The 24,445-nt window shown below is 37.9% G+C and overlaps 1 protein-coding gene across 1 annotated transcript in view; it reads left to right on the forward strand.

Annotated features, from left to right (window-relative positions):
- LOC102224576 (cadherin-12-like) overlaps positions 1 to 24,445 on the forward strand; it is a 188,379-nt gene that overhangs the window by 156,811 nt on the left and 7,123 nt on the right. Inside the window, exons 7-10 of the mRNA XM_023326567.1 lie at positions 3,243 to 3,496; positions 10,688 to 10,824; positions 15,183 to 15,304; positions 22,957 to 23,074. Coding sequence (XP_023182335.1) covers positions 3,243 to 3,496; positions 10,688 to 10,824; positions 15,183 to 15,304; positions 22,957 to 23,074 — 631 coding nt within the window. The remainder of the gene's footprint in view (positions 1 to 3,242; positions 3,497 to 10,687; positions 10,825 to 15,182; positions 15,305 to 22,956; positions 23,075 to 24,445) is intronic.

Raw genomic sequence — 24,445 nt, forward strand, 5'->3', positions numbered from 1 at the left:
TAGCATTTAGCAGATAGAAATTATTGTGATCATTCTAGCTGACCTAAAGCAAGAGAAGTTTGGTTTGCTTTTGCTTCAGACTGAAAGAAAAAAACAACAAAAGAAATGTTTGTTTGGTGTATGTAAACTTCTGGCTTCAACTCTGTGGTTGTAATGTGATCAAATCAATTTGAGGAGAGCGCTGCACCTTCTTCTCCATCTCCATCTAACAGTTGCTGTCTCTTTTCATACTCACATTTCGCAACACCATTACCAGTTGTTTTCACTCGCTGTCTTCCGAAACAAGAGAAGCCTGAGTCCTGGGGCAGGGAGATAGCATTGCTGCCATGGCGGACATGTTAGTCAATTTGAAGTACACCGAAAGGGAATGTCTCTCATGTGACTCCGGGCCAGCAGAGCATGACCAGCTGCTAGCTCGCCCAAGTACGGTCGGTCACACATGACGGGGCAGCAGACAGGCAGAGGCATGAGCGCCGGTTTCATTGCTGTCAGATGTGAGCACCTCAGCTGCAGACATATTGTGGAGGCAAATTCCTTCCCCAAGCTTTTGACTAATTGACCCTGAGTCGACGTGTCAGAAGCCTGAGGAGAAACAAGATATGAACTTGGTTTGGAGGCTTCTGGAAGTAACGTGAAGAGTTGCTCAACCAAGTAACAGCAGCTTGACTTTTTATCGCTCCGAGAATGGAAATCTGACGTTTAACGTTTTAGGTTGTGTTAAGAAAAATAATTAATTTTAGTGCTTAATACAGTTAATCTACAACATGTGTAACAGTTATATTCAATACTCTTATTTGGAACAGGTTTCGTCTGAGATGCGGTAAGGAGCTGAATAAGAAGGCTTTCCTCCCCCGCTGACAGACACAGCCATAAAATTTACATTCCGAAGGGGGAAGAGACTCTTTGGCGCCTCTCCCCGTACCAGACAGAGATGAACACGAAGTGGTCCGCCCTTTTACTTAGACAAAAACCAGACACCTTTGCCATAATGAGGGGAGTTTCCAAGTTCTCTGAGGGCTGAGGGAGTTTCCAGTTGGTCAGCATGAGGAACGCCTTGGCTGCATAAATTAAATAGGGAAACACCTATTTGGTATAAAATTACGTACATGGAGCACGCCAAGAGAGAGAGAGCGGCCGCTATTTTTGCCTTTTTGTCTTTGTTTCGTGTTTGTTTGTCTTCCCCTTGTGTGTGTTTATTATTATGAGAAAATGCATATCTCTGTTCCTCTGCAGCTTTGTTGTCGATTGCTTTGTATGAGATTAAACTCTGTGATCTGTGACGTCAACACGCTTTGTTGTTGTTTCGTTTTAGCAGCACGTCGTCGCTGCACGTCGCCCACGGAGAACGTCGCTCGCCGAGGATCCCGGGCAAAATTAAAAGAGGAAGAAGGAGCCAAACGTTTTGTCCAAAGCTAGCATTAAATGATCCTCTTTTTTTAATAGTTGATAGATTGGTTAAAGGTGAATGAATACTACGTTCAACCTTTTTACAGCAATCTGATTTGCAAGTCTTTAAGGGTACGCCTCCTCCTTTGACTTCAATTTAGAAATAGCTCAAGCTCAGCCAGGTTGGATGGAAATCATCATTAAACATTACACAGCAAAAACTAAACATATTTTTCATCTAGTGCAAATATCTTAGTGCACTTGAAATAAGAAAAAACTAACCTACAAGCAACTTTTCAGAGAGATATAAGAGCTTGTTTCACGTCAGTAAGTCCTTTTGAATTGTATTGTTGAAAAACTATTAGTTCCTATAGCAGATTATTTCACTTACAATAAGATATCTTTCCCCTGTTATAAAGTGAAGTAATCAGCCGGTGGAACCAGTATTTTTTCATCAGTATTAATAATTTATTGACTTAAAACAAACTCCTATACATTTCTAGAAAGTACTGTGCCTCGTTTCATGGTGTAGTTTTTGAGTCTTGCTACATATTCCCAATTGGATTTAGGTTTGCACTTTGACTGGTCCACTCCTTTAGGTAAAAACGCTTTGATCTTTCCCATCCCATTGTAGCTTTGGTTACATTTAGCATCACCTTCATTCCTAAAGTCTTTTGTCGCCTCTTCTAGGTTTTCTCCCATAACTGCCTTGTGTTTTTCACCATCTGTCTTCCCATTATTTTTAACCAGCTTCCCTGTCACTGCGGAAGAAAAGCAGCCAATGTCGCAACAGCCATATTTCACAAGTGAGATGGTGTCTTCAGGGTGTTGTGATGTATTAGTTTTGCATTTGAGCAAAAAAAAAAAGTTCAATTTTGGTCTCATCCATCTTCTTCCACATGTTTCCTGTGTCTTCAACATCTTTAAATTAAGCTTAATGTCCAGCACCTCTCACCCAGTGACCGCTGGTTCTGTGTAACTTTCCTTATCTGTCCTTTCAGCTTAAATCAGGGGTATCAAACTCATTTTCATTGTTGGCCATATCAAGATTACAAACGGTTGTCGCAGAATATATTTATATAACTGTGTATTTAAAATAATAACAAATAGCTGCCTCTGCATTCTTGAAATTACATATTGTTGAACATCTTTTCACAATTATGTAATTTGGCAGTACACAGATAAAAACTGCTTCGATTTGATGAGTAAAATAATATTTCAGCCCATAACTTATCTTGAAGGGCCACATAAAAGTTATGTCGGATCAGATTTGGCCCCTTGAATTAGCTATGTGGTTTAGGTGAATATCTGTGTTTTTGTAGGTTTGCAGTTGTGCCACACTGTCTGTTCTATAATGAGCTTAAACTGCAGAATAATTAGATCACTGGCATAGATTTTTTTAGAGGTACTGGAATAAAGTTGTGACCAAAAATGTTAATTTTCAGATTTTTGTTGCAAAAATTAACCATTTATCATTTTTCTTCCCACTACACATTTCTGCAAAGCTTTGAGGTGATTTATCACATAAAATTCTAATAAAATACATTAACGTTTATGGCCAAAATGTGAAAAAAATTAACTTGTGTGGATATCCTTGCAACTCATGGTTATCTTGCTTTTTAATGGTGTTCAAAGTTAACTGCAGTCAGAGGGCAAACTGCAGTCAGTTAAGACTCAGAAGGACTTGGAACACTACTTCAAGAGCTCTTAACTCTCAGCAAGTGAACTCCACATGGAGAGGAAATTAGAATACAAGTGCTGACACACTTCACATGATTTGAAATTAGGCTTTTAAATGTACTCTGTTGATGCAACTTGAACGGTCCTGTTTTCTGTCTTCCTCTCTGTGTTTGTAGCCGTTGGACTATGAGACCAAGAAGGCGTACACCTTCAAGGTGGAAGCCTCCAACGCTCATTTGGATCCACGATTCCAGAGCTTTGGGGCTTTCAAAGACACAGCAACAGTGAAGATTAACGTGTTGGATGTGGATGAGCCCCCGGTGTTCAATAAGCCCTCCTATGTGATGGATGTGTACGAGGACACGCCCGCGGGCACTATCATCGGGGCGGTGACGGCACAGGATTTAGACGCCAGCAGCAGCCCAGTCAGGTAAAGTTAAAGCTTTCACAGTGTTTTAAGGCAGATTGATATCATTAATCATCTTCTTTATGCCAAAGTCCCCAAGAAAACCATTCAAAAAGTTAAAAGTTCACATATTGAAGGTGCTGAAAGATTGGAAAAGACATAGAATTCCAACTAAATGAAGCTATACATTTGATGCTTTGAAGGTGCATTTGAAACTCATAATATAAACTTTTAGTTGGTTGTTAAAGTCACATGACTTGGACTGGAGTCATTAATATTATGACATTAGACTTGACTTGAATAAGTGTTCAGATTTCTGACTTGCCTTGGAGTTTTACAGCATTGACTTGGGACTTGCACCTGTTTACTTGAAAAGACTTGACCAAAATCAAAAGTTAATAAATATCTAGTCAAGTATCACATACTTAAGCAATAAGTTCAAAGCGCTTTACATCATAAAAATTACATTTGTCAAATGTCATCAAAATCATCAAGCAAACAAATGTACTGATCAATGTTTCACTTACTACTAATCTAAGGCAGCTTTTACAAGTAGGTTTTTAGCCTTGATTTAAAGGAACTCAGTGTTTCAGGTCTTTTGCAGTTTTCTGGAAGTTTCTTCCAGATTTGTGGTGCATAGAAGCTGAATGCTGCTTCTACATGTTTGGTTCTGGGGATGCAGAACCTGAGAGGTCTGGAAGGTTGATACAACAGCAGATTTTTAAGCCGTTCAGTGATTTATAAACTAGCAGTATTTTAAAGTCTACTCTCTGAACTACAGGGAGTCAGTGAAAGGACTTTAGATATGTGATGATGTGCTCTATTGTCCTGGTTTTAGTCAGAACACCAGCAGTAGCGTTCTGGATCAACTGCAGTTGAAGGATTGATTTTTTTAGGCAGATCTATAAAGACACTGTTGTAGTAATCAGTGCGACTAAAGATAAACACATGGATGAGTTTCTCTAGATCTTTCTGGAACATCAATCCTTTAATCCTGGAAATGTTCTTCAGGTGATAGAAGGCCAACTTTGGAACTGCCTTTATGTGACTCTGAAGGTTCAGGTCAGAGTTCATCACTACACCCAGATTTTGCACCGGATCTCTACTTTCTAGCTGTAATAGCTGAAGCTGTGAATCTTATGGCACATCCACACATTCTTCTGTTCCAAGTATCTGTTCAGTGCTTTGATGGGTTCAGAGTCACCAGGTAAAATTGTATTATCTGTGTAGTTATGGTAACTAATCTTATTTCTTGAGGTAATATGAGGCAGTGGGAGCATAAAAACAAAAACATTGTAATGTGAAAAACTGGTAAAAGATTGCCCTGGGTTCATCTTCTGTTTTTAATTTGTCATTAAGGTTTTAGCATTCTTTCCACATAGAGAAGTTAAAATTTCCACTTTCTTTAAAACTTATTCAGCCTTTAGAAGCTTCACAGGACCAAACCTCTTTCTCTATTCAGTGAGGATTAAAAACCAAAAGGGAGAACGACTGTGCCATTGCAGCCTGTGATTGAAGGTTTTAGATCTCTAATTCATTCATCAACGTCCACAGTCTTCATTCATCAATGTCATCACGGCTTTAATCGTGAAAGTTTTGTCAGCTTTACTCATCAGTTTGAGAACTAATCAATCTATGTAGAACATCTGACTCTGTCTTGTAAAACCCTGCTAGCGTCATCTTCTGGCAGGTCAGCAATTGTCGGTGACACGGTGTGACATGGAGGGAATATTCAAGCTTTGGAAGTGGTCTCATTATAAATGCTTGCACCTGCATGCACAAAACAAGGTGTTTCAGCAAATAAGAGAGTGGATTACTGTGTTTGATCATTGGTTCAGAGAGTGGCTAAGTCTTTCACATGCAGATGAGGATTTTTTTTCCCCTTGAAACCTTAAGATATTTCTCTTACAAACTCCCCAGATATCACTCCTTCAGAAACCTTCCATCAAGGCCAAAGCTCTGTTTTGCAATTTTTAGGAAAGTCTTGAAGTTTTGTGCTGAATTTCAATGAAAGCCTTAATTATCTATGTTGTGGTTGCAGATGTTTAATAAAGTCTGGCCTGGTTCTTTCACTCAATCCAAATTAATAAAACAAACCAAAAAAAGTATTTGTCTAATTTTTTTCGCACTGCTGTAAAAAAAAAAAAAGACAACAATTCAGCTTTGAATCAGATAGACCTGATTAATCAATCAACATTAGAATGATCACTTGTGTAAATGCAGATGTTTTCTCAGCTTGCTTCTCTGCAGCATATTGCTTTGTATTAACACAATGCAACAATGGGAAGCTATCAGCAATGACCTTAGAGAAGCAATAAATAGAATTTCTCTCTTCAACTGAGATTGCCTGTCCCTTATTTCTGTAAACCATCAAGCAGCAAATATCAATTTAAGCAGATTCTGTTTGATGAAACTTACTATAAAAAAATTAAGGAAAGCATTCAAAAACAGATTTCCTCATCGTCTGTGAGTGATTATTATTTTTTTATCTATCCCTCATAAAGGACGGAGAAGTTGACAGGAAGTGTTGGGAGGAAGATTTGTACAAATGCTAAATTGTTGGGTTTTTTTGCGCACATTCATAATAGTCATGCAGCTACTGTCTATAAGTTCAGCTGCGATAAAAAGATTTTAAACCAAGTAAAACGTATTATATGGTTAGCATTTAAAGTTGCATTTTCCTTTAGTGACAAACATAATTGGCATGGCTAAAGTCAGAGTTTATCATTATACTTTCTGGGGAATGTAGACCTGCAAATACTTTGGAATTTGCAGAAGGCAGTGAACGTTTCAAAATCCAACTTTACTGTTATCTGCTGAAAATGTTAAGAGTGTATATTTTGTTTCTGCATTTTCTTTCAAATATATTTCAAAAATCAGAAAATAGGTCAATTTATGCTAATAATTTAGAGTTTTATTCCACAAAAACATCTGTGAACAGGGAAATCCTTGAATAACAAACTACAAATAGGTATCCACTTTATGCCAAACTGTGAAGGTTATGATTTCACCCTTTATCTTTTTCTTTTTTTCACAAAAAAAGCATGAGATCTAATTTTTAACATAGCAAAATGCTTTTCCTCTTGAAGATAATCTATTTGGACACTGAACTCAGTTTTGTAGAACCAACACGCTTCATTAAACTCAAGTCACAGTCTTTCCAAGTCATTCTCTATCTGTCTGTCTTTCTGCCTTCTTGAGCACTTATGGGACATCACTACCGACTTTTTTTAAGCCGTAAAACATTCATCACTTCTGGATAACAATAGCCCATCCATTGCAGAGACAAAAGAAAGAGTGATTTAAAAAATGTATAAGGAACCCTCTTTTATTACTCTACTCACCACTTTTACAGTGTTAAATTGCTTCAGGGTGATGGGTACTCAGTCTTAAATGGCTGGAAAAGAGGAAATACCTGTTGCATGATGAGCAGTTGTTTTACTATTAATATTTCATCACGAGAAAAACAATAGAACAGCGGAAGCGGAGATTTGTTCAACAAGAAAAAGCTAATGCCCTCTGCTCTGTGGATCTCCACTTTGTCTCCGGTCTTTAAATATTCATCAGTAGCACAGATGACATTGTTATTTTCTTCAGAGAGCAGCCTTGCATTGTGGGCTTCAAAACAATAGGACTCCATATGCCCTGTCATGCATAGGGAATCGTGCTTTTAGACTTCAAACCAAACCCATTCGGCTACTTAGAGCTAGAGGTTTTTCTCCAGCTCGGAATGCAGAGTTGCATTGTTGGGTTATCCTTGTAAAAGTTTAGGTTTTATACCATCATAAATTGTGATAGTAACCCTATGAATTACAAGACACCAACACTTCAGTCTGTAAGGATGTTTTCACACCTGATAGTCCAGCAGACTCTGTTCGATTGGGAACCAAAACTGCAACATTTGTCACACTTTCAGGTATTGCAGTTCACTTTCACTCTAATGTGTCAAACAAACTAAACTCTTTTAAGAACCTGTTCATCCCCTCGCCTTTGATGGCGCTGCACCAAAAACTAATGAAGAGAACAACATATAAACCTCTGAAGACGACCCTGTATGCATATGCTCAGTGGCGCCAGATTTCAGTGGTTGTAGGATTTCTCTCTCGTTTTTGGTAAAAGACCACAAACCATTTCTCCTGCTGCCGGTAAATTCTCATGTTTGCAATGATTGTATTTACCCAGAATGCACTTCGCTTCCTGCTTTTGGAGCGCTTGCCGGTCCGTTTCAATCTGTTCACTTCAATTGAACAGAGACCAAAGTTTGTAGGCGGGCCAGAGTTCAGATCAGAGTTTGATTGCACACTGACACCTCCCCAAATGAATTGGACTTTCAATACAAACAAACTAGAGTTTAACAAAGCAGATTAGACAGGAATGGTCTGAATGCACCATAAAACATCACCTGTAAACTCTAACGCTCAGTGAGCGTGGGAAATATACAAAAGCACACTTCTTCTTTGCTGAAATTACGTCCTGCATTTGGTTTGATGCTGACATAGAGAGAAGGAACTTTACTGCTCTTCAAAGCAGGAGATAAGAGTAATTAATTTTCATATCTACAGCTGTCACTGCCATGGACTCAGAGCTAAGGAGACCCTTCAGATCTGCGACTTCTTTTTTTTACAGCGGTTCATCAGTTCTGCTGAATTAACTCAGATCAAACATCCAAATAAACCAAACCAATAAATAAACCAAATAAAACATATGTATTATACAGTAATGCCTTCTGAAATAAAATAGAGAAAAGAACCTGTTTGCCTTGAGGAAAAATTATAAAGCATTGATCTTTTGAACTCTTGATGGGAGTTTGGCTGCAGTTTTCATCAAAGAGACTCTCGCTAAACTGGCTGGACACATTCATGTTCACTTCAAGGCTGCAGGCAACGCAGAGAGACACAACACGGACAAATGAAACCTGAAACACTCATGAAGTTGTTAGGTTATGTTTCTCATTACTGTAAAACACTGAATGAGGGTGAATGGGTATTTCTCTTAATGATATATATATATATATATATATAAACTCTATAGCCATTCATATTATTTTTTATTAGGATGAAAAAGCTCACAACAGAAAAGAAAAAAAAACAGAGTATGGTGCCAAACAGGCTATCCCAGTTCAGGCTCAGCCTCACGAGAAATTACCAACCTGTTTTGTGGATGTGCCTATGGGCAAGGCTTCAAATTTCCACCCTGTGAACTCTTTGTAAAGGGGAATAAAATATGACTTTCCCCTAATGGAATTCCATAGACGATTGTATGATTATTAATGAAAAAAATGCTGTTTTTAACATCAAATAGCATAAAATGATGAATGAGGCTGTCACTGGCCGGTGCTTTGGTTTCTGAGCTCTTTTTTTCTTCTTTCCTTGAACTCCATAGTTTGCATTCAGAGCAGCCAACTAACACCAAAGACTCACTCCACAGAGAGAAGCATCCCTGCTCGTTTTGGACACCAGTCCCAGACTGCTCACCAGTCCCAGACTGCTCCATGCTTTTGTTTTTCATCGGCAGAGGAAGAGATTGATACGCTCTCAACAGTCCCTAAAATGAATTTATGTTCCCAAGAAAAACATTAGCTCAGCATGGCCAAACGTGTGCTCCATTACTCGATTGGGATGCATGTGCAGTCCTCAGCACATTTGGTGGAAATGACCGTTCAGAATGAGTGATGAAGACTACTCCAACATCTCATTACACCCAACTCATATGAATACAGCGGGGGAAATAAGTACTGAACACGCCAATGTTTTTTCTCAGTAAATATATATCTGACGGCGCCATTGACATGAAATCCACACCGGCTGCTGGTAACGGTCCAAGTCATCCACAAACACACAGGCATGAAAACAAATATGTCCACAGACTAAGAAACACAGAGTTATTGAATTTTTTGTTTAGGCTATTAGATTGCATCTGGATTCTTATTGGATTATCGCTCAAAACGAAAAATGAAGGGAAAAAGTTTGTTTAAACTTGTTGAAAATGCAAAACCAAATCACATGCACATAGAAACTCTGTTTTCATGGCACTTAAAAATAAGATCAGGTGGTCAGAAAGAAAAAGACAGGAAATCAATACAAGGAAACAGAAGTAAACACAGGATATGACAAACATATTCTTCCACACAAATTCTATTCAGATTTAGGAGTTCCTGGGATCCTTTCTACACCCTCTGAAATCCAGATGTTCCCACAGATTTTTCTTTTACAAATGTAGTATAAAGTGCTTTGGGGCCCTCTGGACAATAAGTTATTATACAAATACAAGCAATACACTATTTTACTGGAATACAAGTCTGGTAACTGAGGAGAAGGCTGTCTAAAAATAACATTGTCTTCTTGAGATTCTGGTCTTGCTTTAACCATTTTTTCCATTTCAAATGCTTATCAAGAACGGCTCACAAATTTCAATTCATTTAATAAAAAACTGAAAATGGCTCCAAAATCCAGCAGTTGTTCACAGTGCTTTCAAATTTATGTTCTCTCCACATCTGCATTACTTGACATTTTAGAGGTTTAGAAATATATTTAGACCGATACTAACTTTTACAACAATATGGTTGACAAAGATTTGAAAGAGCTTTTTTCCACTCTCATCATAAAAATATATTTTTACAGGCTGTCAAAAATGTCTAAATTGGTTGAATTTGAAAAGAATTACAGTTTTCTAAACTAATATATTTCAGCTGATTTCTTGGCCTTCTGCAGCTTTTAGCTTATCTTCCCAGGTTAAATACTTAGCTACTATAACTTCTCATTGTATGTGTGAATTTATTTGATTTTTACTGAAATCTGGTGGGACTTTTTTGTATCAGTAACCCCTTTAATAAAATACATTTACTAGGGAAAAACATTCATTATGCAGCGAACTACGTTCTACGGCTGAAATCTTGAATTTCTTTAAATCTGGGATTTGAATTTGTTTAGAGTTGCTTTTTATTAGTAGTAAATGATACACTGATCATATAGTGTAGTGATAATGATAAATTGTAATGTTTATTGCATTTAATACTATTGGTGATTGTAGTTTGTATGATATAAAGCACTTTGAACTGCCTTGCTGCTCCACAAATAAACTTGAATTGTATTGAATAGGGAAAAATACTGAGATGTTCACTTCTTACGTTCTCTGCTGTATGAGTCCGGGGGGGGAAATTACTCCACTGTTAATTCTTCAGTTTACCCCATTAAACAAACATTTTCTTTCTTCCAGGTATTCCATCGACTGGAAGAGTGACTTGGACAGCTACTTTGACATCGATCCGGTGGAAGGTACGATTTCCACAAACGAGCTGCTTGACAGGGAGAACATCGCCCAGCACAATATCTCTGTTGTGGCAACCAAACTCAGTGAGTATGACAACGAGATCAGCTATGATTCATTCAGGTGTCGCTGACCTTCCTCAGCCATAATCTGTGTGAAGGATTTAACGCTCTTTTACTCAAGTCAATACTCAATCCCATTTTCCCAGAAAGGTTTATAGGCGGCCATAAACCACGATGGCTGGCTCTCCCAAAGGGTTGTATCTTCAGGACATCGTCTCCTCTCGCGTTGCTCGCCGCGGCACTGCTTTCATTTTTAACTACCTTTTTTTCTTTCTGGATGGTATTTGGAGGAAGTTTTTTTTTCGATAAAGTCAACTTTTACTTACCCCACAGTAAAGTGTGAACCATCCCAAGTTTTACAGCGAGCAGATGCAAGACGGAATCGACGCTGTGGCTTTAAGACGTGCCATCAAGCTAATTATGTTTATTATGAAGGAACTAGAGCGAATTTCCGCATAAATAAGCAAATCCATCGTCATCAAGTCATCAAATCGGCTAAGAACCGTCAAAGTCATTATCCCAGAGGCAGGCTGGCGCTCAATCAAAATTACACCCGCTGTATATTCATTAGGACAGACTGTGAAATATGGCCTGTTAAAACTTGAATCATTGTCGCCTTGGAAACTGATATTACTCACTTCCCCTCAAGGTCACATCAGTGACATTCTAATTGTGTTCTCAGTGTGTGTGTGTTCGTGCTTTTTTGTGTGGTTTTATGCATTGAAATTAGGAGACGAGGTGGGCTAAAAGGATTTGGTGCGGATGGCGGAGGATCGGAAGGCAGATGGGACTTTTATAAGGTTGCTTGTTTTGCTCTGTCATTCCTGATGAAGGAATGAGGGAGGATTTCTGCTGATTTCGCCCCTTTCACAGCTGCTTTTTACGCCTGTCTTCTCGCCCCCGTGGACTCTTCCTCTCAGGGGAAACAATGTTTTTGATGATTTTTCCTCACCAATTAAAAATAAGAAGTGTTAAAGTCGACGTTTAAAAGTAACTGCTGGGGATGAATGAAATGATAAAGAAAGCAGCTAAGCGTTTGTGTTCGCGCCTTGAGTTCAGTCTGTCTTTGACCTTGAGTTAGTTTTGGCAGAACTTGGTGTTTGGGGTATTGAACAGCTTTTATGGCTCCTCTGTGCTGAGCTGCATTGTTATCACTGGGAGAGCGCCTGTCTATTATGTGGGTTTTAAACCATGAAGAGCAACCATAAGTACCGCTGTGCAGATACCTTAGGTGTAAATACAAATAATGCATTTACTGAGGAGAGGTCATGCTGTGTCTGACATGTTTTACTCACCCACAATAACATGTTCTTATTGAGGATTAAGTAATGGATGGAAGGCATGGACTTTCAAGGATATTTGTGCCATGTTTATTATTTGTATTCATAATCCGAATGCAAATGCTCATAATAAAAATATGATTTGACCCCTTAGACTTTTTTGTTATTATATTCTCCTGTGTGAATATAGAACATGATTTGCAGCTATAATTAAGCTTAGGAAAAATTTAAATTTAATGTGGGTTTGGGTGATTATTTCTTTGTTTATTTGCCATACCTCTAAGGAAAATTTACTTATAAGATTTGAAAGCTTGGCAAATACCTCTCTGCCAATGCCATGCAGCTTTTAGTGGGGGAAGAGTAATGATGTCGTTTACTGGAAAAACTTCTTCTCATCAATGGGCGTAATATCAATGTAAAGGCATGTTGAGATATGACCTCAATAGTTAGCCGACTGGTTTTCCGATTTAACATTTTAAAAACAGCTAAAAAGGGAGTAAAGTTGTTTCCAGATCTAATCCAGGTTCCCTTTACAAATTCAGAGATTCTTCATCCATCTTAACCACAAACTCCAACATGGCTGCCGTTCATGTAAACATTACCGGTTGTACCTTAGATCAGCAGATGTGGTTATAGTGCCCAAAAGTTAGTGTAGCGCTACTTCCACATATTTTTACTCATATAAAACTAAAAGGTAGCCATCCAAGAAATGACTCAACTAAGAGTAAAAAAGGTGGACCAAAATATACATTTATGTAGAAATGTTGGTGTTTTAATGGGCAAATTGAAAAAAAATAATAATAATTTAAATAACTGCAATAATTGCAAAATCAGACAAAAGAAAAAAAAAACTAAATCAATTACTTTCAATATAAAACTGAAGAAACTGGTTTAAACAAGCTTGTTCTCCATTTAGTGAAGTTACTCACAGTGAGTCGAGTATACAGACATTTTACTCAAGTAAGAGTAGCAATACTTTATAATGAAGTCACTTGAGTAAAAGTAAAATGTACAGCGCAGTAAAAAAAACTCCTAAAAGTTGTTTTTTGTTTTTTTTCAAAATATTACTCAAGTAAATATTAACCAGTTTCTATCAGTTGCCATTGACAGCTGGCCAACCTTTCCTCACTACTGTGATTCTATGACACAATGCCTGACAGTACAAATTGTTGAGATTTCTACTGGCATTGTCTTGTATTGCTAACTGTAATTAGCCTGCCTATTGAGCACAATAATTAGCAAATCCCAGTGGTTTTTCCCAACATGCAACTGGAACACAGTAAATTGGGGGTGACGTCGATCCCACATCTGAATGTGATTATTGAGGTAAATAGAACGCGGCAACAACTAGAGCCTGGAGCAGCCTGGGACGCCTCTGCATTGCTGTTTTTCGAAAAGCAGTAGTAGGTCATTGTAGACATTTGTTGTGACTCCTACCTATGTGTTTTATTTAACGGTCCAAAAATGATAGAAAATGCACATTTTCAATACAGCTATCTCCAACACTGGAGAAAACCTTTCACTTTACAAACCTTGAAGAGTTTTTATCTGTCCGGTCAGACAGTCCAAACGCTGCAGTCATGCATCAAAAAGACAGCAGTGTATTTTGTCCTATCCCGAGGCGCAGTCTGTGTTGCTTAGGGTGTGCTAAGGAAGAGCACAGACTGCAGTGAAAGATTGTTGTTTGCCAATTAAACCCAAATCCAATTTTTAGGGAGTGAAAAACAGTGGGGAGATCTATTAAATGCAGTAATAACCTTAGCTGGATATAATTAGAGAGCGCTTTCAAACCCCTATTTGAGTCAAATGAAAATTTGTCTCATAGTTTTCATGAAGTTTTGAGCTGTGAGTTTGCGCAATGATTCTGTCAGCAGCTGCACTTTCAAAAGATTAAATTCCACATCTATCTGCGCTTGATTGCTTGTAAAAATGTAGATTGTTCCATTAAAAGGAACCTAATTAAAACAAGTGAAGTTCAGCAACCCAGCAGTTTAAGCAGACGACTTTAGCACTAATTTTTGAAGCATTTCCCGGCAATGCAGTGTTGTAACTCTCAGTGTGTTGAAATGGAGCAGTGGGTTTGTTGGGTTGAAAAGCTGATGCAGCCAAGACTGGAATGCATCCACTGTGCTGTTGCTCCCTCAAGTGGTCTCAACGATGTACTACTTTTATTATTAGTTTAACAAGTCTTTCAAACGACAGAAGAAAATTTTGCTTTTCAGCACCTAGAAGTGAGCGGCTTTAAAGCCCAATATTACAGACTGAATGACCTAAGAGAGCATCAAAATCATTTTGAAGGCAGATCCAGAGATTCTTTGCTGGATGAGCATAAATGTTAGTGTCTGGGTCAGCGGAGAGCAGCAAATCCTGTGCTCTTTGTCATAGCAGGGTTGGGAAGATTGCTTTTTCCATCAAGGTCAGAGTCGGGTTGACATCTGAGCCTGCTCCTCCAATCCCTTCAAGATGACTACACAAGCCCATTCTCAAGCCCCGCCACCACCAACACACCGAACCCAGCCAACACACAATGCATACCTCCACACACACTAAGCCTCCCACTGCACAACAAAGCCCACTCCCACATCAAATCCATAAAGTTTTCCACTTGCACAGAGGGAACATTTCCCTTTTGTGTCCCTGCTGGGAGGCAACGGTGTAGCAAACAAGCCTGAATTCTGGTTAGTCTCACTCAGGGGGGCTTTCAAACTGTAATTACAGTGGGCGGCACATTTATTGCTCGAACCAGAGGGGCGAAAGTATTTAAAGAAATTCCAACAAACTTTTATAAACCTGCGCTTTTTTAGATGAGCGTAAAAGGTCTAATTTGCAAAATAGGAGCATCTGGGCATTTTATGTATCAACATGTCCCGGACGCAGTAGAAGTTATAAACGGGGTGATTTAGAGTGCATCTCTTCAAGGACGCTCTGACTACATATCGGAGCGCTGCAGCCTCTTTAACCAGTCAGCCATCCCATTGCAACAGTGATAAAAGCGCACGCTTGGCCGTGTCATAAAGCGGTAGTCCTGCAGACGTCCACTTGGTGTCAGTGCTGTGAAAAAGGGGGAAAAAAGGGATTTTTGTTTTGTGCTCCTGTCTGCAGACAGCCCGGTTATGACCAGCCGAGTGGCCGTCACGGTGCACGTCCTGGACATCAACGAGTTTCCGCCTGAACTGGCCAGTCCGTATGAGACCTTCGTATGTGAAAACTCCAAAGTGGGACAGGTACGCTCATTATTAACCTCTCTCTGCTCATTTCAGGTTCTACCAATATGGAAGATCAGGGCCACTGAATTCTGACTTTAAACTTTGACTTTAATGTCAGAAGAAGAGGTTTTTTTATATAAATATAATATTAAAGATGGAAAATTACAGGACAAATTCTACACTCGTTGAGCAAAGATGAAGCAAAAAATGTAAATACTTTGTAAAAATGACTCATTATTATTCAGCAGCTTGTAAAAACAGCCCCAGGGATCAAGTTTTATCTGACCTTATGAATCTGTCATGTTGTTTAGAAATTTTACTCCACTGTTTTTTTAATGATGTTTCACTTTTTTGAGGTTTGTATGGACGGACGGGGTTTTGCAACGATCTGCTAAGGTGCAACCAAAACATTTTAGTCCAGTTGAAATCTGGATTTTGATTAAGACATTTAATACCATGAATGTGTTGTATTTTGAAGGTTGTTAAAATTAGAGTATTATGTATTAGTGTGGTATTTCTTGCCAGTTATTTCAGAAAGCAAAACCTTACGAAAAGATCAAATTTTTCCTCCATCATATCTCTACACAGAGTTCGGCTGGAGTTGCTTAAATAGAACCTTGTTTCCTGAGATTCCTTTCTATGTAGAAGGTATCGAATTGCCCATTTTGCAGAGTTCAATTTACTAGCAGAAGCAATAATAAAGTGCCGCAGAGTTCTGCATATAACCGCTACCCAGACTGCATTTCAAACTGTATATTTGGGATGCGGCGGGGAATTTGCTAGGGTCCATTGTAAACTACCTGTGCCTGTAAATTAGCCCATTAACTGGAATCTATATGCAGTTAGCGTTGTGCTGGAGCAGCTTCTCTGGCAGACCATCAAATCACCGCGGACCCCCCTCATCACGCTGGTCCTTAGGCCCGCTGCAATCAAAACAACGGCTGTGCCCTTCATTTGAAGGCACCGCCGTCTTTACCGACATGAGAATCTAACATCTTTTCTTCCCTCATGATTGGGTAGAAACATCTTTGATGCTTGAAAAGAGAGAGTGTTGCTCTCCTTAACAAATACAAGCTATGAATTTATGAAAAAAAAAACACTGTGTTGGAAAACAGTTTGCTCCTCACAAATTCATGTTTATCTTGCTCAGAGAAGTAGAGGTTTCCAACATAAAACTGGTCTGTGATTTATTTATTTGTTTTCTTTAGTTTGTGTGAAAAAAAAAATCTGAACTAGTGAAATACAACCTTTATAGAGAAGAAGATGAAGGCCATTGAAAAGAATAATTCAGACTTTTTTCACAATAGCATATATGGATCATTGCGGATAGAAATAAAAATGAATTTTTGGGGAAAAAAACCCCTCAAATTTCAGAAACTTTCAAGAAAAAAATTGAAAAGGTTCTACTTTTGGAACTCAGAAATTTCCTTGTTTTTTTCTTGAAAATCTCTGAGATCAATCTGAAAATTTCTGAGTTTTTTGCAGAAATTTGCTCCTTTTTGTCTTTGTCTATAAATGCCCTGATACGCCGTCATAGAATTCAGACTTTTTTTCTCAAAACCCGTTAAATTGTTTATGCACCATCAGACAAAGCCGGTATTAAAACTCAGAAATTCCAACTTTGGGAAAGGTTTCCAGAGTGGATAAAGTGCAGGTCTATAAATCCTTTAAAAATGAAGAAACATTTATGTGATTATTTTTATATGCTAACAACATAACTGACATACATGTTACTGACACGGCTGAATGTTTTGTTGTTTATTTAGATTTTGACAAATGGACACAGAATTAAAATTCTTGTGATACTCTTCCTTAATGCAGCTAGTTTACAGTATTCCCAATGGTTAGGCAGTTCAGCTCCACAGTAGAAGCATATTATCTCTTCTAGAAGTCACCCTGACCTCCACAGCTTTCATTTTAAAAAAATATGCTACAGACTGATGTAACAGCTGGCTAAAAATGCTTTGCTGTCTTATTACAGCATGCCTCTGCTTTGTTAGCCTCAATTACAACTTTCAGAGTGCCTGGCATCTGCTTTAGGAGGCTGATGGCTGCTGATTGTTGGAGAAAAGTTTTGCGAGTCAAACTCTTTATGAACCTTTGAAATTTGCAACACCTGGTCTGAGTAGATGATGCCTCTGAACAAGCCATCGCTCTGGAAATCAATAAACGCCGAGAAATGTTATGGGAAATCCTGGATACTTGGGAAAATGAAAACTCTAGCTTGCTGATAAACAAAAGTCAGACTAAAAAGTTTCGCAGGGGCCCTTGGTATTTGCTTATGGATCTCAACCCCTTGCAAACAGCTAAAATCACAAATACTTAAGAACTCCTACTTATGCCTATAACTGCCTATTTACTATGTCAAACCCCAAATTTACCTTAATATGGTCTACTGTACAAGCTAATATCTACAGGCTTCTTTATCACCAATCTTAGTGGTACAACCAATCAGTACCAAGGAAAATAAATTGACTGCTTTGCAAACGCCGGCCAGTAGGATGTCCGTCAGCTTTGAGCCTACGTATATATTTTAGATATGCTCTTCATAAGCACTTACATTACACAGAAAAATCTATATTTTCCCCATATTTCAGAGCTACATGTATGACATGAATGATGATCTGTAAACTATAAATATGTTACTGTTTTTGCAAATGTGCAGAACGCTGGAGAGCAAAAAGATGGTTCTTTTACATGCCAACCATAGCTACACTGTCACAGTAGAATAATTCTGTTAACAAAATAAACGTGAAGATGTAGGTATTATTCATTTAGTGCAGTGTGTCACCCCAAAGTAAAAAATGCAGAAAAACCGGTGAAGAATGACTCAAAATCACTCGTATTCTTCTATTCCTCGCTCTTTATCTACTGAAGTGGTTTATTAGTTCATTTAAACAAATCCTCTACTGATGCTCAGTCAGAAAGTTTGTTTGTGGGTCACTTTTTTAACTGAACCAAAGCACTCTGCATTCTGCAGCACATCTACATGTCAAGGTTGTCAAAGTCAAGCTAGCATAACTGACCTACTTCCCTCTTCATTTTTTAATTAAAACTTTTTCCTGACCTTGTCATCTAGATGTGGTAGATTAGTAGCAAAGCACTGTGTCCTTTTTTTTAATATATCATTTGTACATTTAAGATTTAGAGCATTATGTTGACAGCTTGACAGCTAAAACCAATGCTAATCATTGTCAATGAGCAGAATCTTATGATGTCGCACTGCAACATTTTCACACATTCATGATGTCTTCATAAAGTTCAGAAAGGTGTATTAGATATCTGGTAGTTGTCTGCCCCAAATAATTATTTGAAACCAGAACTTTTGCACAGATCTCATGCAATCCTGCAGCAACACACACACCTAAATTAAAATTCATTTATTCCCTGTTTTTGCCCTAATTTACTTTAACCTTCACTCCATCTCTTCATTTTACCCTTCTTCATGCCTCCTTCCTCACCCCTCCTACAGGATCCATGTTTTCCTGCAGCGTTTCCACAGCGTGATTTCACCAGGTGTTGCACACAGCTGGGGAACGATAAAAAACTGTTGATCTGCTTCTTGTAAAAAAAAAAAAAATCCATCGTATACCTCCCCCCAATGATTATCTGCACCGGCACAGCCGAAATACACACACAGTGCCTGTTTTGGAGTGCCTCACGCTGTTGCCCTTCTGATTGAAAATAATTTGTAACCATGATGAAACCAAGAACAGGAAATCAATATTTTTTTTCATGTAAATGCGTGCCTCGAAACAAGAAAAAGCCTGGAAATTGGCAGGTGAAAAGAATCAGAGTCGAGGTAGTTACATAAAGCAGGTCTCTTCCTTAATTTTACAAATAATGCTTCACATAGTCAGTTGGTCAAGTGTGAAATGGGACAAAGCAGAAAGGAAACATAAAACCAGTCCCTCCCTATTGGCTGTATTTAACAGAGACAGTTCTCTAATGTGTTTCTGCTGTTTAAGGTATTTGCTGTGCCTTATTGAAATACTAAACTGGCGAATCAGCCCATTATGCAGGAGTAATTACACTGATATTTACACCATTTAGCGAGCATCCTTATCTTTCTTTGCCTCCAATGCAGCCGAGGGTGAAAGCAAAATACATTTGAAGCTTTCACATATACAATGGAACGCAGTAATGAGCAGCTGCAGCCGTGACAGCCACATTCATGATCACAGGTGGGGTGGGAAGTGTTTCTGAGTGAAGCAAAGGGGGAGTTTTCCTTGACAAATTCTAATTAAAGAGCAAAAGCTTCGCTGTTTCGGCTGTTCCTGCCTGCAGTGTTAAGCAGCATTCAGTGCATCCAAGATGTTGGCCAAATTACAAAGATGCATTTAAGAAACTTTTTTTTTTAAACCAAATGCCACCTGCTGAAGTGTCTGTAAAAAAAGCAATTCCCTTGACTACCCAATCATTGCAAAACCATTTGCTTAACATCTGCTTAATCGCTACTGCAACATGCTTTAAAAGAAAAAACACAGAAGCTGCCTTGAAGCTTACAATTTCTGGAACATCCTGGGTATTCTCCTAATATAAAACTTTGTTTTTAAAAGGAACATGGCCTTCCAGAGCAATAAAATCTTCAAAGAATAAAAGTTATGCCTTTTAACCTCGAAAATTTGTGTATTTTGGTTGTAATCAAGACTAATGATAATCCTCAGAAATAATTATGGAAAACAGCAACAGCTGCACCTAGTGTGCTAAACCCAATCCTTCTTGTCCATGAAGCAAGAAGCGACTGAACTCAGCTGAGACGTAAACTAAGCAGCAAACAGAAAATAAAAATAAAAACATTTTAAGAAAATAATAAAAATGTTGTAAGGGGAGAAGAAAAATAAAGTAACGGCTGAACCTCTGTTCTGTTTCTGTTGTCCGACAAACTAGGATTAGCAGTTAGCCTCAAAAGTAAAGCACCATCTCTAGCTGCTAGTAGGAAGTTAGTCCCTGTCAGCAGTTACCTAAAAACACTGCGACGCAGCTAGCTGCATCAAGACGTGAGAAAATCAACCATTTCAAGCTTCTATCACCAATTGCCTAAAAATTTACATTTTGATTCCTGGATTTTATTATTTTCTTTAGAAAAGGACAAATCTAAAAGTGACACACTTATTCCTGATTTATCTAAAGCAATCTGCAAAATTGTTAGATCAAACATAAATTGTTTTGAAATAATTAGGAAATACAGGACACAATCAGATATCATCACTAATATTTTATCCAGTTCATATTTAGACTTCCCCAGTTTCATCAAATAAAAGTAATAAAGAGGTATTGTTTTTACTTTTTTTTAAACAACTCTGCTGCGGCTGACCAGACTTCCAAATGCTTAAGATTTTTTATTAAATTGTTGTTGCAAAGAAAGGAATATCATATTTTGCTGTTGTAAACGTCTGAAAAGTTTTTCATTTTGCTTATTTTGCAGCTGTACACTTCCGTTTTCAACAAATTCAAATAACATTTCATGGAGTTATGCCCAAAGATTCTCCAAAAAAACACAACTTTCCTCAGTGTCTATTGTTTGATGGGCACTTGCTGTCATTTTGACTCACTAATTCAGCACTAAAAAGACAGGCTCAATAAATTAAACTCTAATTAAAGTGACTATTAGCTACAACGGGACATATTCATCACAAAGCTAATCCAGCTCGGCGGAGATCGAAAGTGTGAACTTTACATCCGCTGTGGGGAGCACAGCAGAACACTCATCACACCCAGTGTCAGCTTTATTCCCCTACAGGGAATTTTATTCAAATACTGAGAGGGCAAACATGGAGCGCAGCAGAGTCGGAATAATGTAACACGACAGCAGGGCTGATTAGTCGCTCCTGTTTGTTGGAGGGGGATCTTGGGATGGGCCTGGAGGTCTTCAGCAGGTCAAACCCAGTGACTGAGGCAGAGCAAACTGGCTGCACAGCTGCACTTATCACAGGAGAGAGAGCTGTAACAGCGGCAGGGAGAGGGAGAAATATAAGGCATGTCTGTCTTTCAAGATGGTAGAGAATTAGTAGAGTATTTTTAACTTGGGTGTTTTTGTTTTGTGTTGAATTAAGCAAAGTAAGTAAGAAACTTTCCATTTAATTTAGTTGTTTTTTTACCCCTCCTCTCATCTCCTATTTTTGCTTTTTTGTTGTTTTATATGATACAAGTGTAGCACAATTTCTTTAATTACTAAAAGACAGAAGGGACTGGGCTAGAAAAGCACTGGTGTATTAACAGCAAAAGGTTAAAAAGACTGCAGTCTCTGTTTGGGTATATATATATATATATACCCAAACAGAGACTGCATATATATGAGAGATAGTCAGATTGTTCTTGTCACTAGATGTTGGTGGATCAATCCAAAATATCAATAATATCGGTATCTGTATTGGATTTGATACTAGCATAATAAAATTGATTTAGTTTCAGATTCCCTCTTGAAATTTAGTTTTAGTTTTGTATTCTCAAAAAAGATTTTGTTTTGATTTTCTCTCTAATTGTTTTTTTTTTTTTTTGCATTTTATTTATTTAGAAAAATTCACACAAACCATCTTAATATGTTATTAAAGTATTTTGTGAATACCTATAAATTACATATTCTGCCTTAGGTTTGAACAAAATAATAATAATTAAAAAAAAAAACATGATGACATATCAAAGTTAAATAAAAAAGTATTTTTATCAGTACTGGTACCGACGATACGGGCTCTGGTTTTAGTTATTGGACTGATACCAAAATGTGCAGAATCACACATCTCTACTTGTCACTGCTTCAAATTTTTGTCTAGTTTCTAGTGAAAATATCTTAATAGAATTGAAATAAGAGAGAACTAACTTAGAAGTAACTTTTCAGTAAGATATAGGACGTTATTTTAAGTCAATATTTTTTATATTGATAAAAAAAAGTACTGATTCCACTTGCAGATTCACTTATTACAAGACATTCTCCTCATGTTTTAAGCTTCACTTTAAAGTCATTACACTTAAAATAAAACAGAACCAAGACATTCACATTAGAAACTAGACCACAAATACTTGATAAGATTTTGTGGTTTTGCAGTGTTTAATTATATTCTTCATGTTAGTCCCATTTCTTTAACTTTCCTGGGATTTGAGGTTCCATCCTGGTGATGGTATGACTTTGAAAATCCTGTTTTTCTTTGGGTGTGTGAACAGCTTTGCCCCTTCACGTATGAGAAGGTAGAAAGTCCCGTAGGCACGAGTAGGAATTACTCAGGCAGCACAACAGGAAAAAAAACAAAAACTGTGGATAAAAACATCTTTCATGGAAGAGAAACACAGGAAACTGTATTAGAGGATGAAATAGTACATGAGCAAGACACATTGGTGTGTCTCACTCTAGAATTACAACCAGTGAGCAATCCCCAGTGGTTTTAAAAGAAGTTAATCCATCACACCATATGTTGAGATGATGTAGAAAGTGCTCAGCAGCTGTATCCAACATGACAGGGAGAACCAATCACTGCCAAGTTTCAGGCCTGAAAGGTTTGATATGCACCGTTTTCAGGACATACTACTGCTTCTATATTATGATGATAAATCTAATTGATTTACTCCAACACAGAAATCTGCACTAAGATTTTGAAATGTCTGGAAATAGCGAGTGGCATTTAAAGTACATGTAAATCTAAATAAATGTGTGTTTTTTTTTTCATGCCTACCAGGTGATTCAAATCTTCAGTGCAAAAGATCAAGACCTACCAAGTGCTGGGCAACAGTTCTCCTTCAGAACGTCAAAGGAAGACGTCAAGAATAAGAATTTCACAGTTAGAGACTTCGGAAGTAAGTATGTGAATATGAAGAAAAATAAATGATGCAAAACATTTTTTTAGCTGAGCAGTAGGTATTAAAAACTTTTGTTGAAGCTGTTTGAAAAGCATTTGCTTTTTTAAAAAAAAAAAATCACTTAAAAATATTAAAACAATTTAATCTCATATTGCAGACCTATCTCTGACTAAGAAATGAGGGGGAAAAAATCTTTCATTTGAGTATATATTTTCAGTGGAATAAAAAACAATATTAAGATATAATTATTTTCAAATAAATTGACTTACTGGCAACTCTAAGAATCTCTAGAAGATAAAAGTAACTAAATGTTTTTTATTCCTGCTTTTTTTGTACTTGGTCAGATTCAGTCCATTATTAATACATAAATTTCTGATTGCCACTGATATAAATATGACATCATCTACAGTAACTGATTATTTCGAACACAGGCAAGAAAAAATTGTCTACTTTCCCATCACAACTGTAATTGTGCAGTTTGCAAAATGCCCTACAAATATTTTAGATTTGGCAAGTACTGAGTGTTTCAGCAACAAACCCTCCACCAGTATATATGGTGGAGGATCTGTGATGCTGTGGGCCTATTTCTATTCTAAAGATACTTAACACTTAAACCAATTGGTTCTGCAAGAAAGCTAAAAATGGGACATCACAGAGTTTTGAAAAATGGTTATTGATCCAAAACAGAAGGCCAAATTCACACAGAAAGGGTTCATTCGAGATAGAATACCAACTGGTTTGGTAGAACAGATCTAACAGCAGTCATCTTACTAAAATGAACAGAAATAATAGATAAATAAAACCAGAACCACAGAAGATTCTGCTGAACCAGAGCTGAAGCAAAGACAATGGAAGGATCTGACAATGAACAAGGAAAAATCGAGGCTCTAAATGCTGAGGAAAATGGATACAAACAAGGTGGGTCAGGAGATCACGATAAGACCACTGAAAGAGGGACTCTCAAAAACCCACATTATTAATAATCAACGTCATATTGGAGCCATGCAAAACACAAACTTTCTAACGGCTTTTCGTCCATTTCTACCTTCAGCTAATTAGCTTAAAAATCGCTAAAGATCAAGAGATGGTTGGAGCCAGCAAAAGTTCGTTAGAGTGTCACGTTTCTGTTCTGAAAATAACTTTAAAGCACACGGTGATATGATAAGGCCACGTGTGACACTCTTCAGCGTGCGCTCGCCAAGCCCTTTGAAGTGGAGCCAAAGAGACGTGCAGTGAAAAGTGGGACATGGCAGGATGAGGCCAGGGGAAACGAATGGATTCACCGTCCTTGACAAGCCCAGGTCTGAACCTCTGATCCACTTTTACCTTTTGGACACACAGTCTTTCACTTTCCTGACTGCCAGCAGC

This window comes from Xiphophorus maculatus, chromosome 21, assembly GCF_002775205.1.
Source record: "Xiphophorus maculatus strain JP 163 A chromosome 21, X_maculatus-5.0-male, whole genome shotgun sequence".
NCBI lineage: Eukaryota > Metazoa > Chordata > Actinopteri > Cyprinodontiformes > Poeciliidae > Xiphophorus > Xiphophorus maculatus.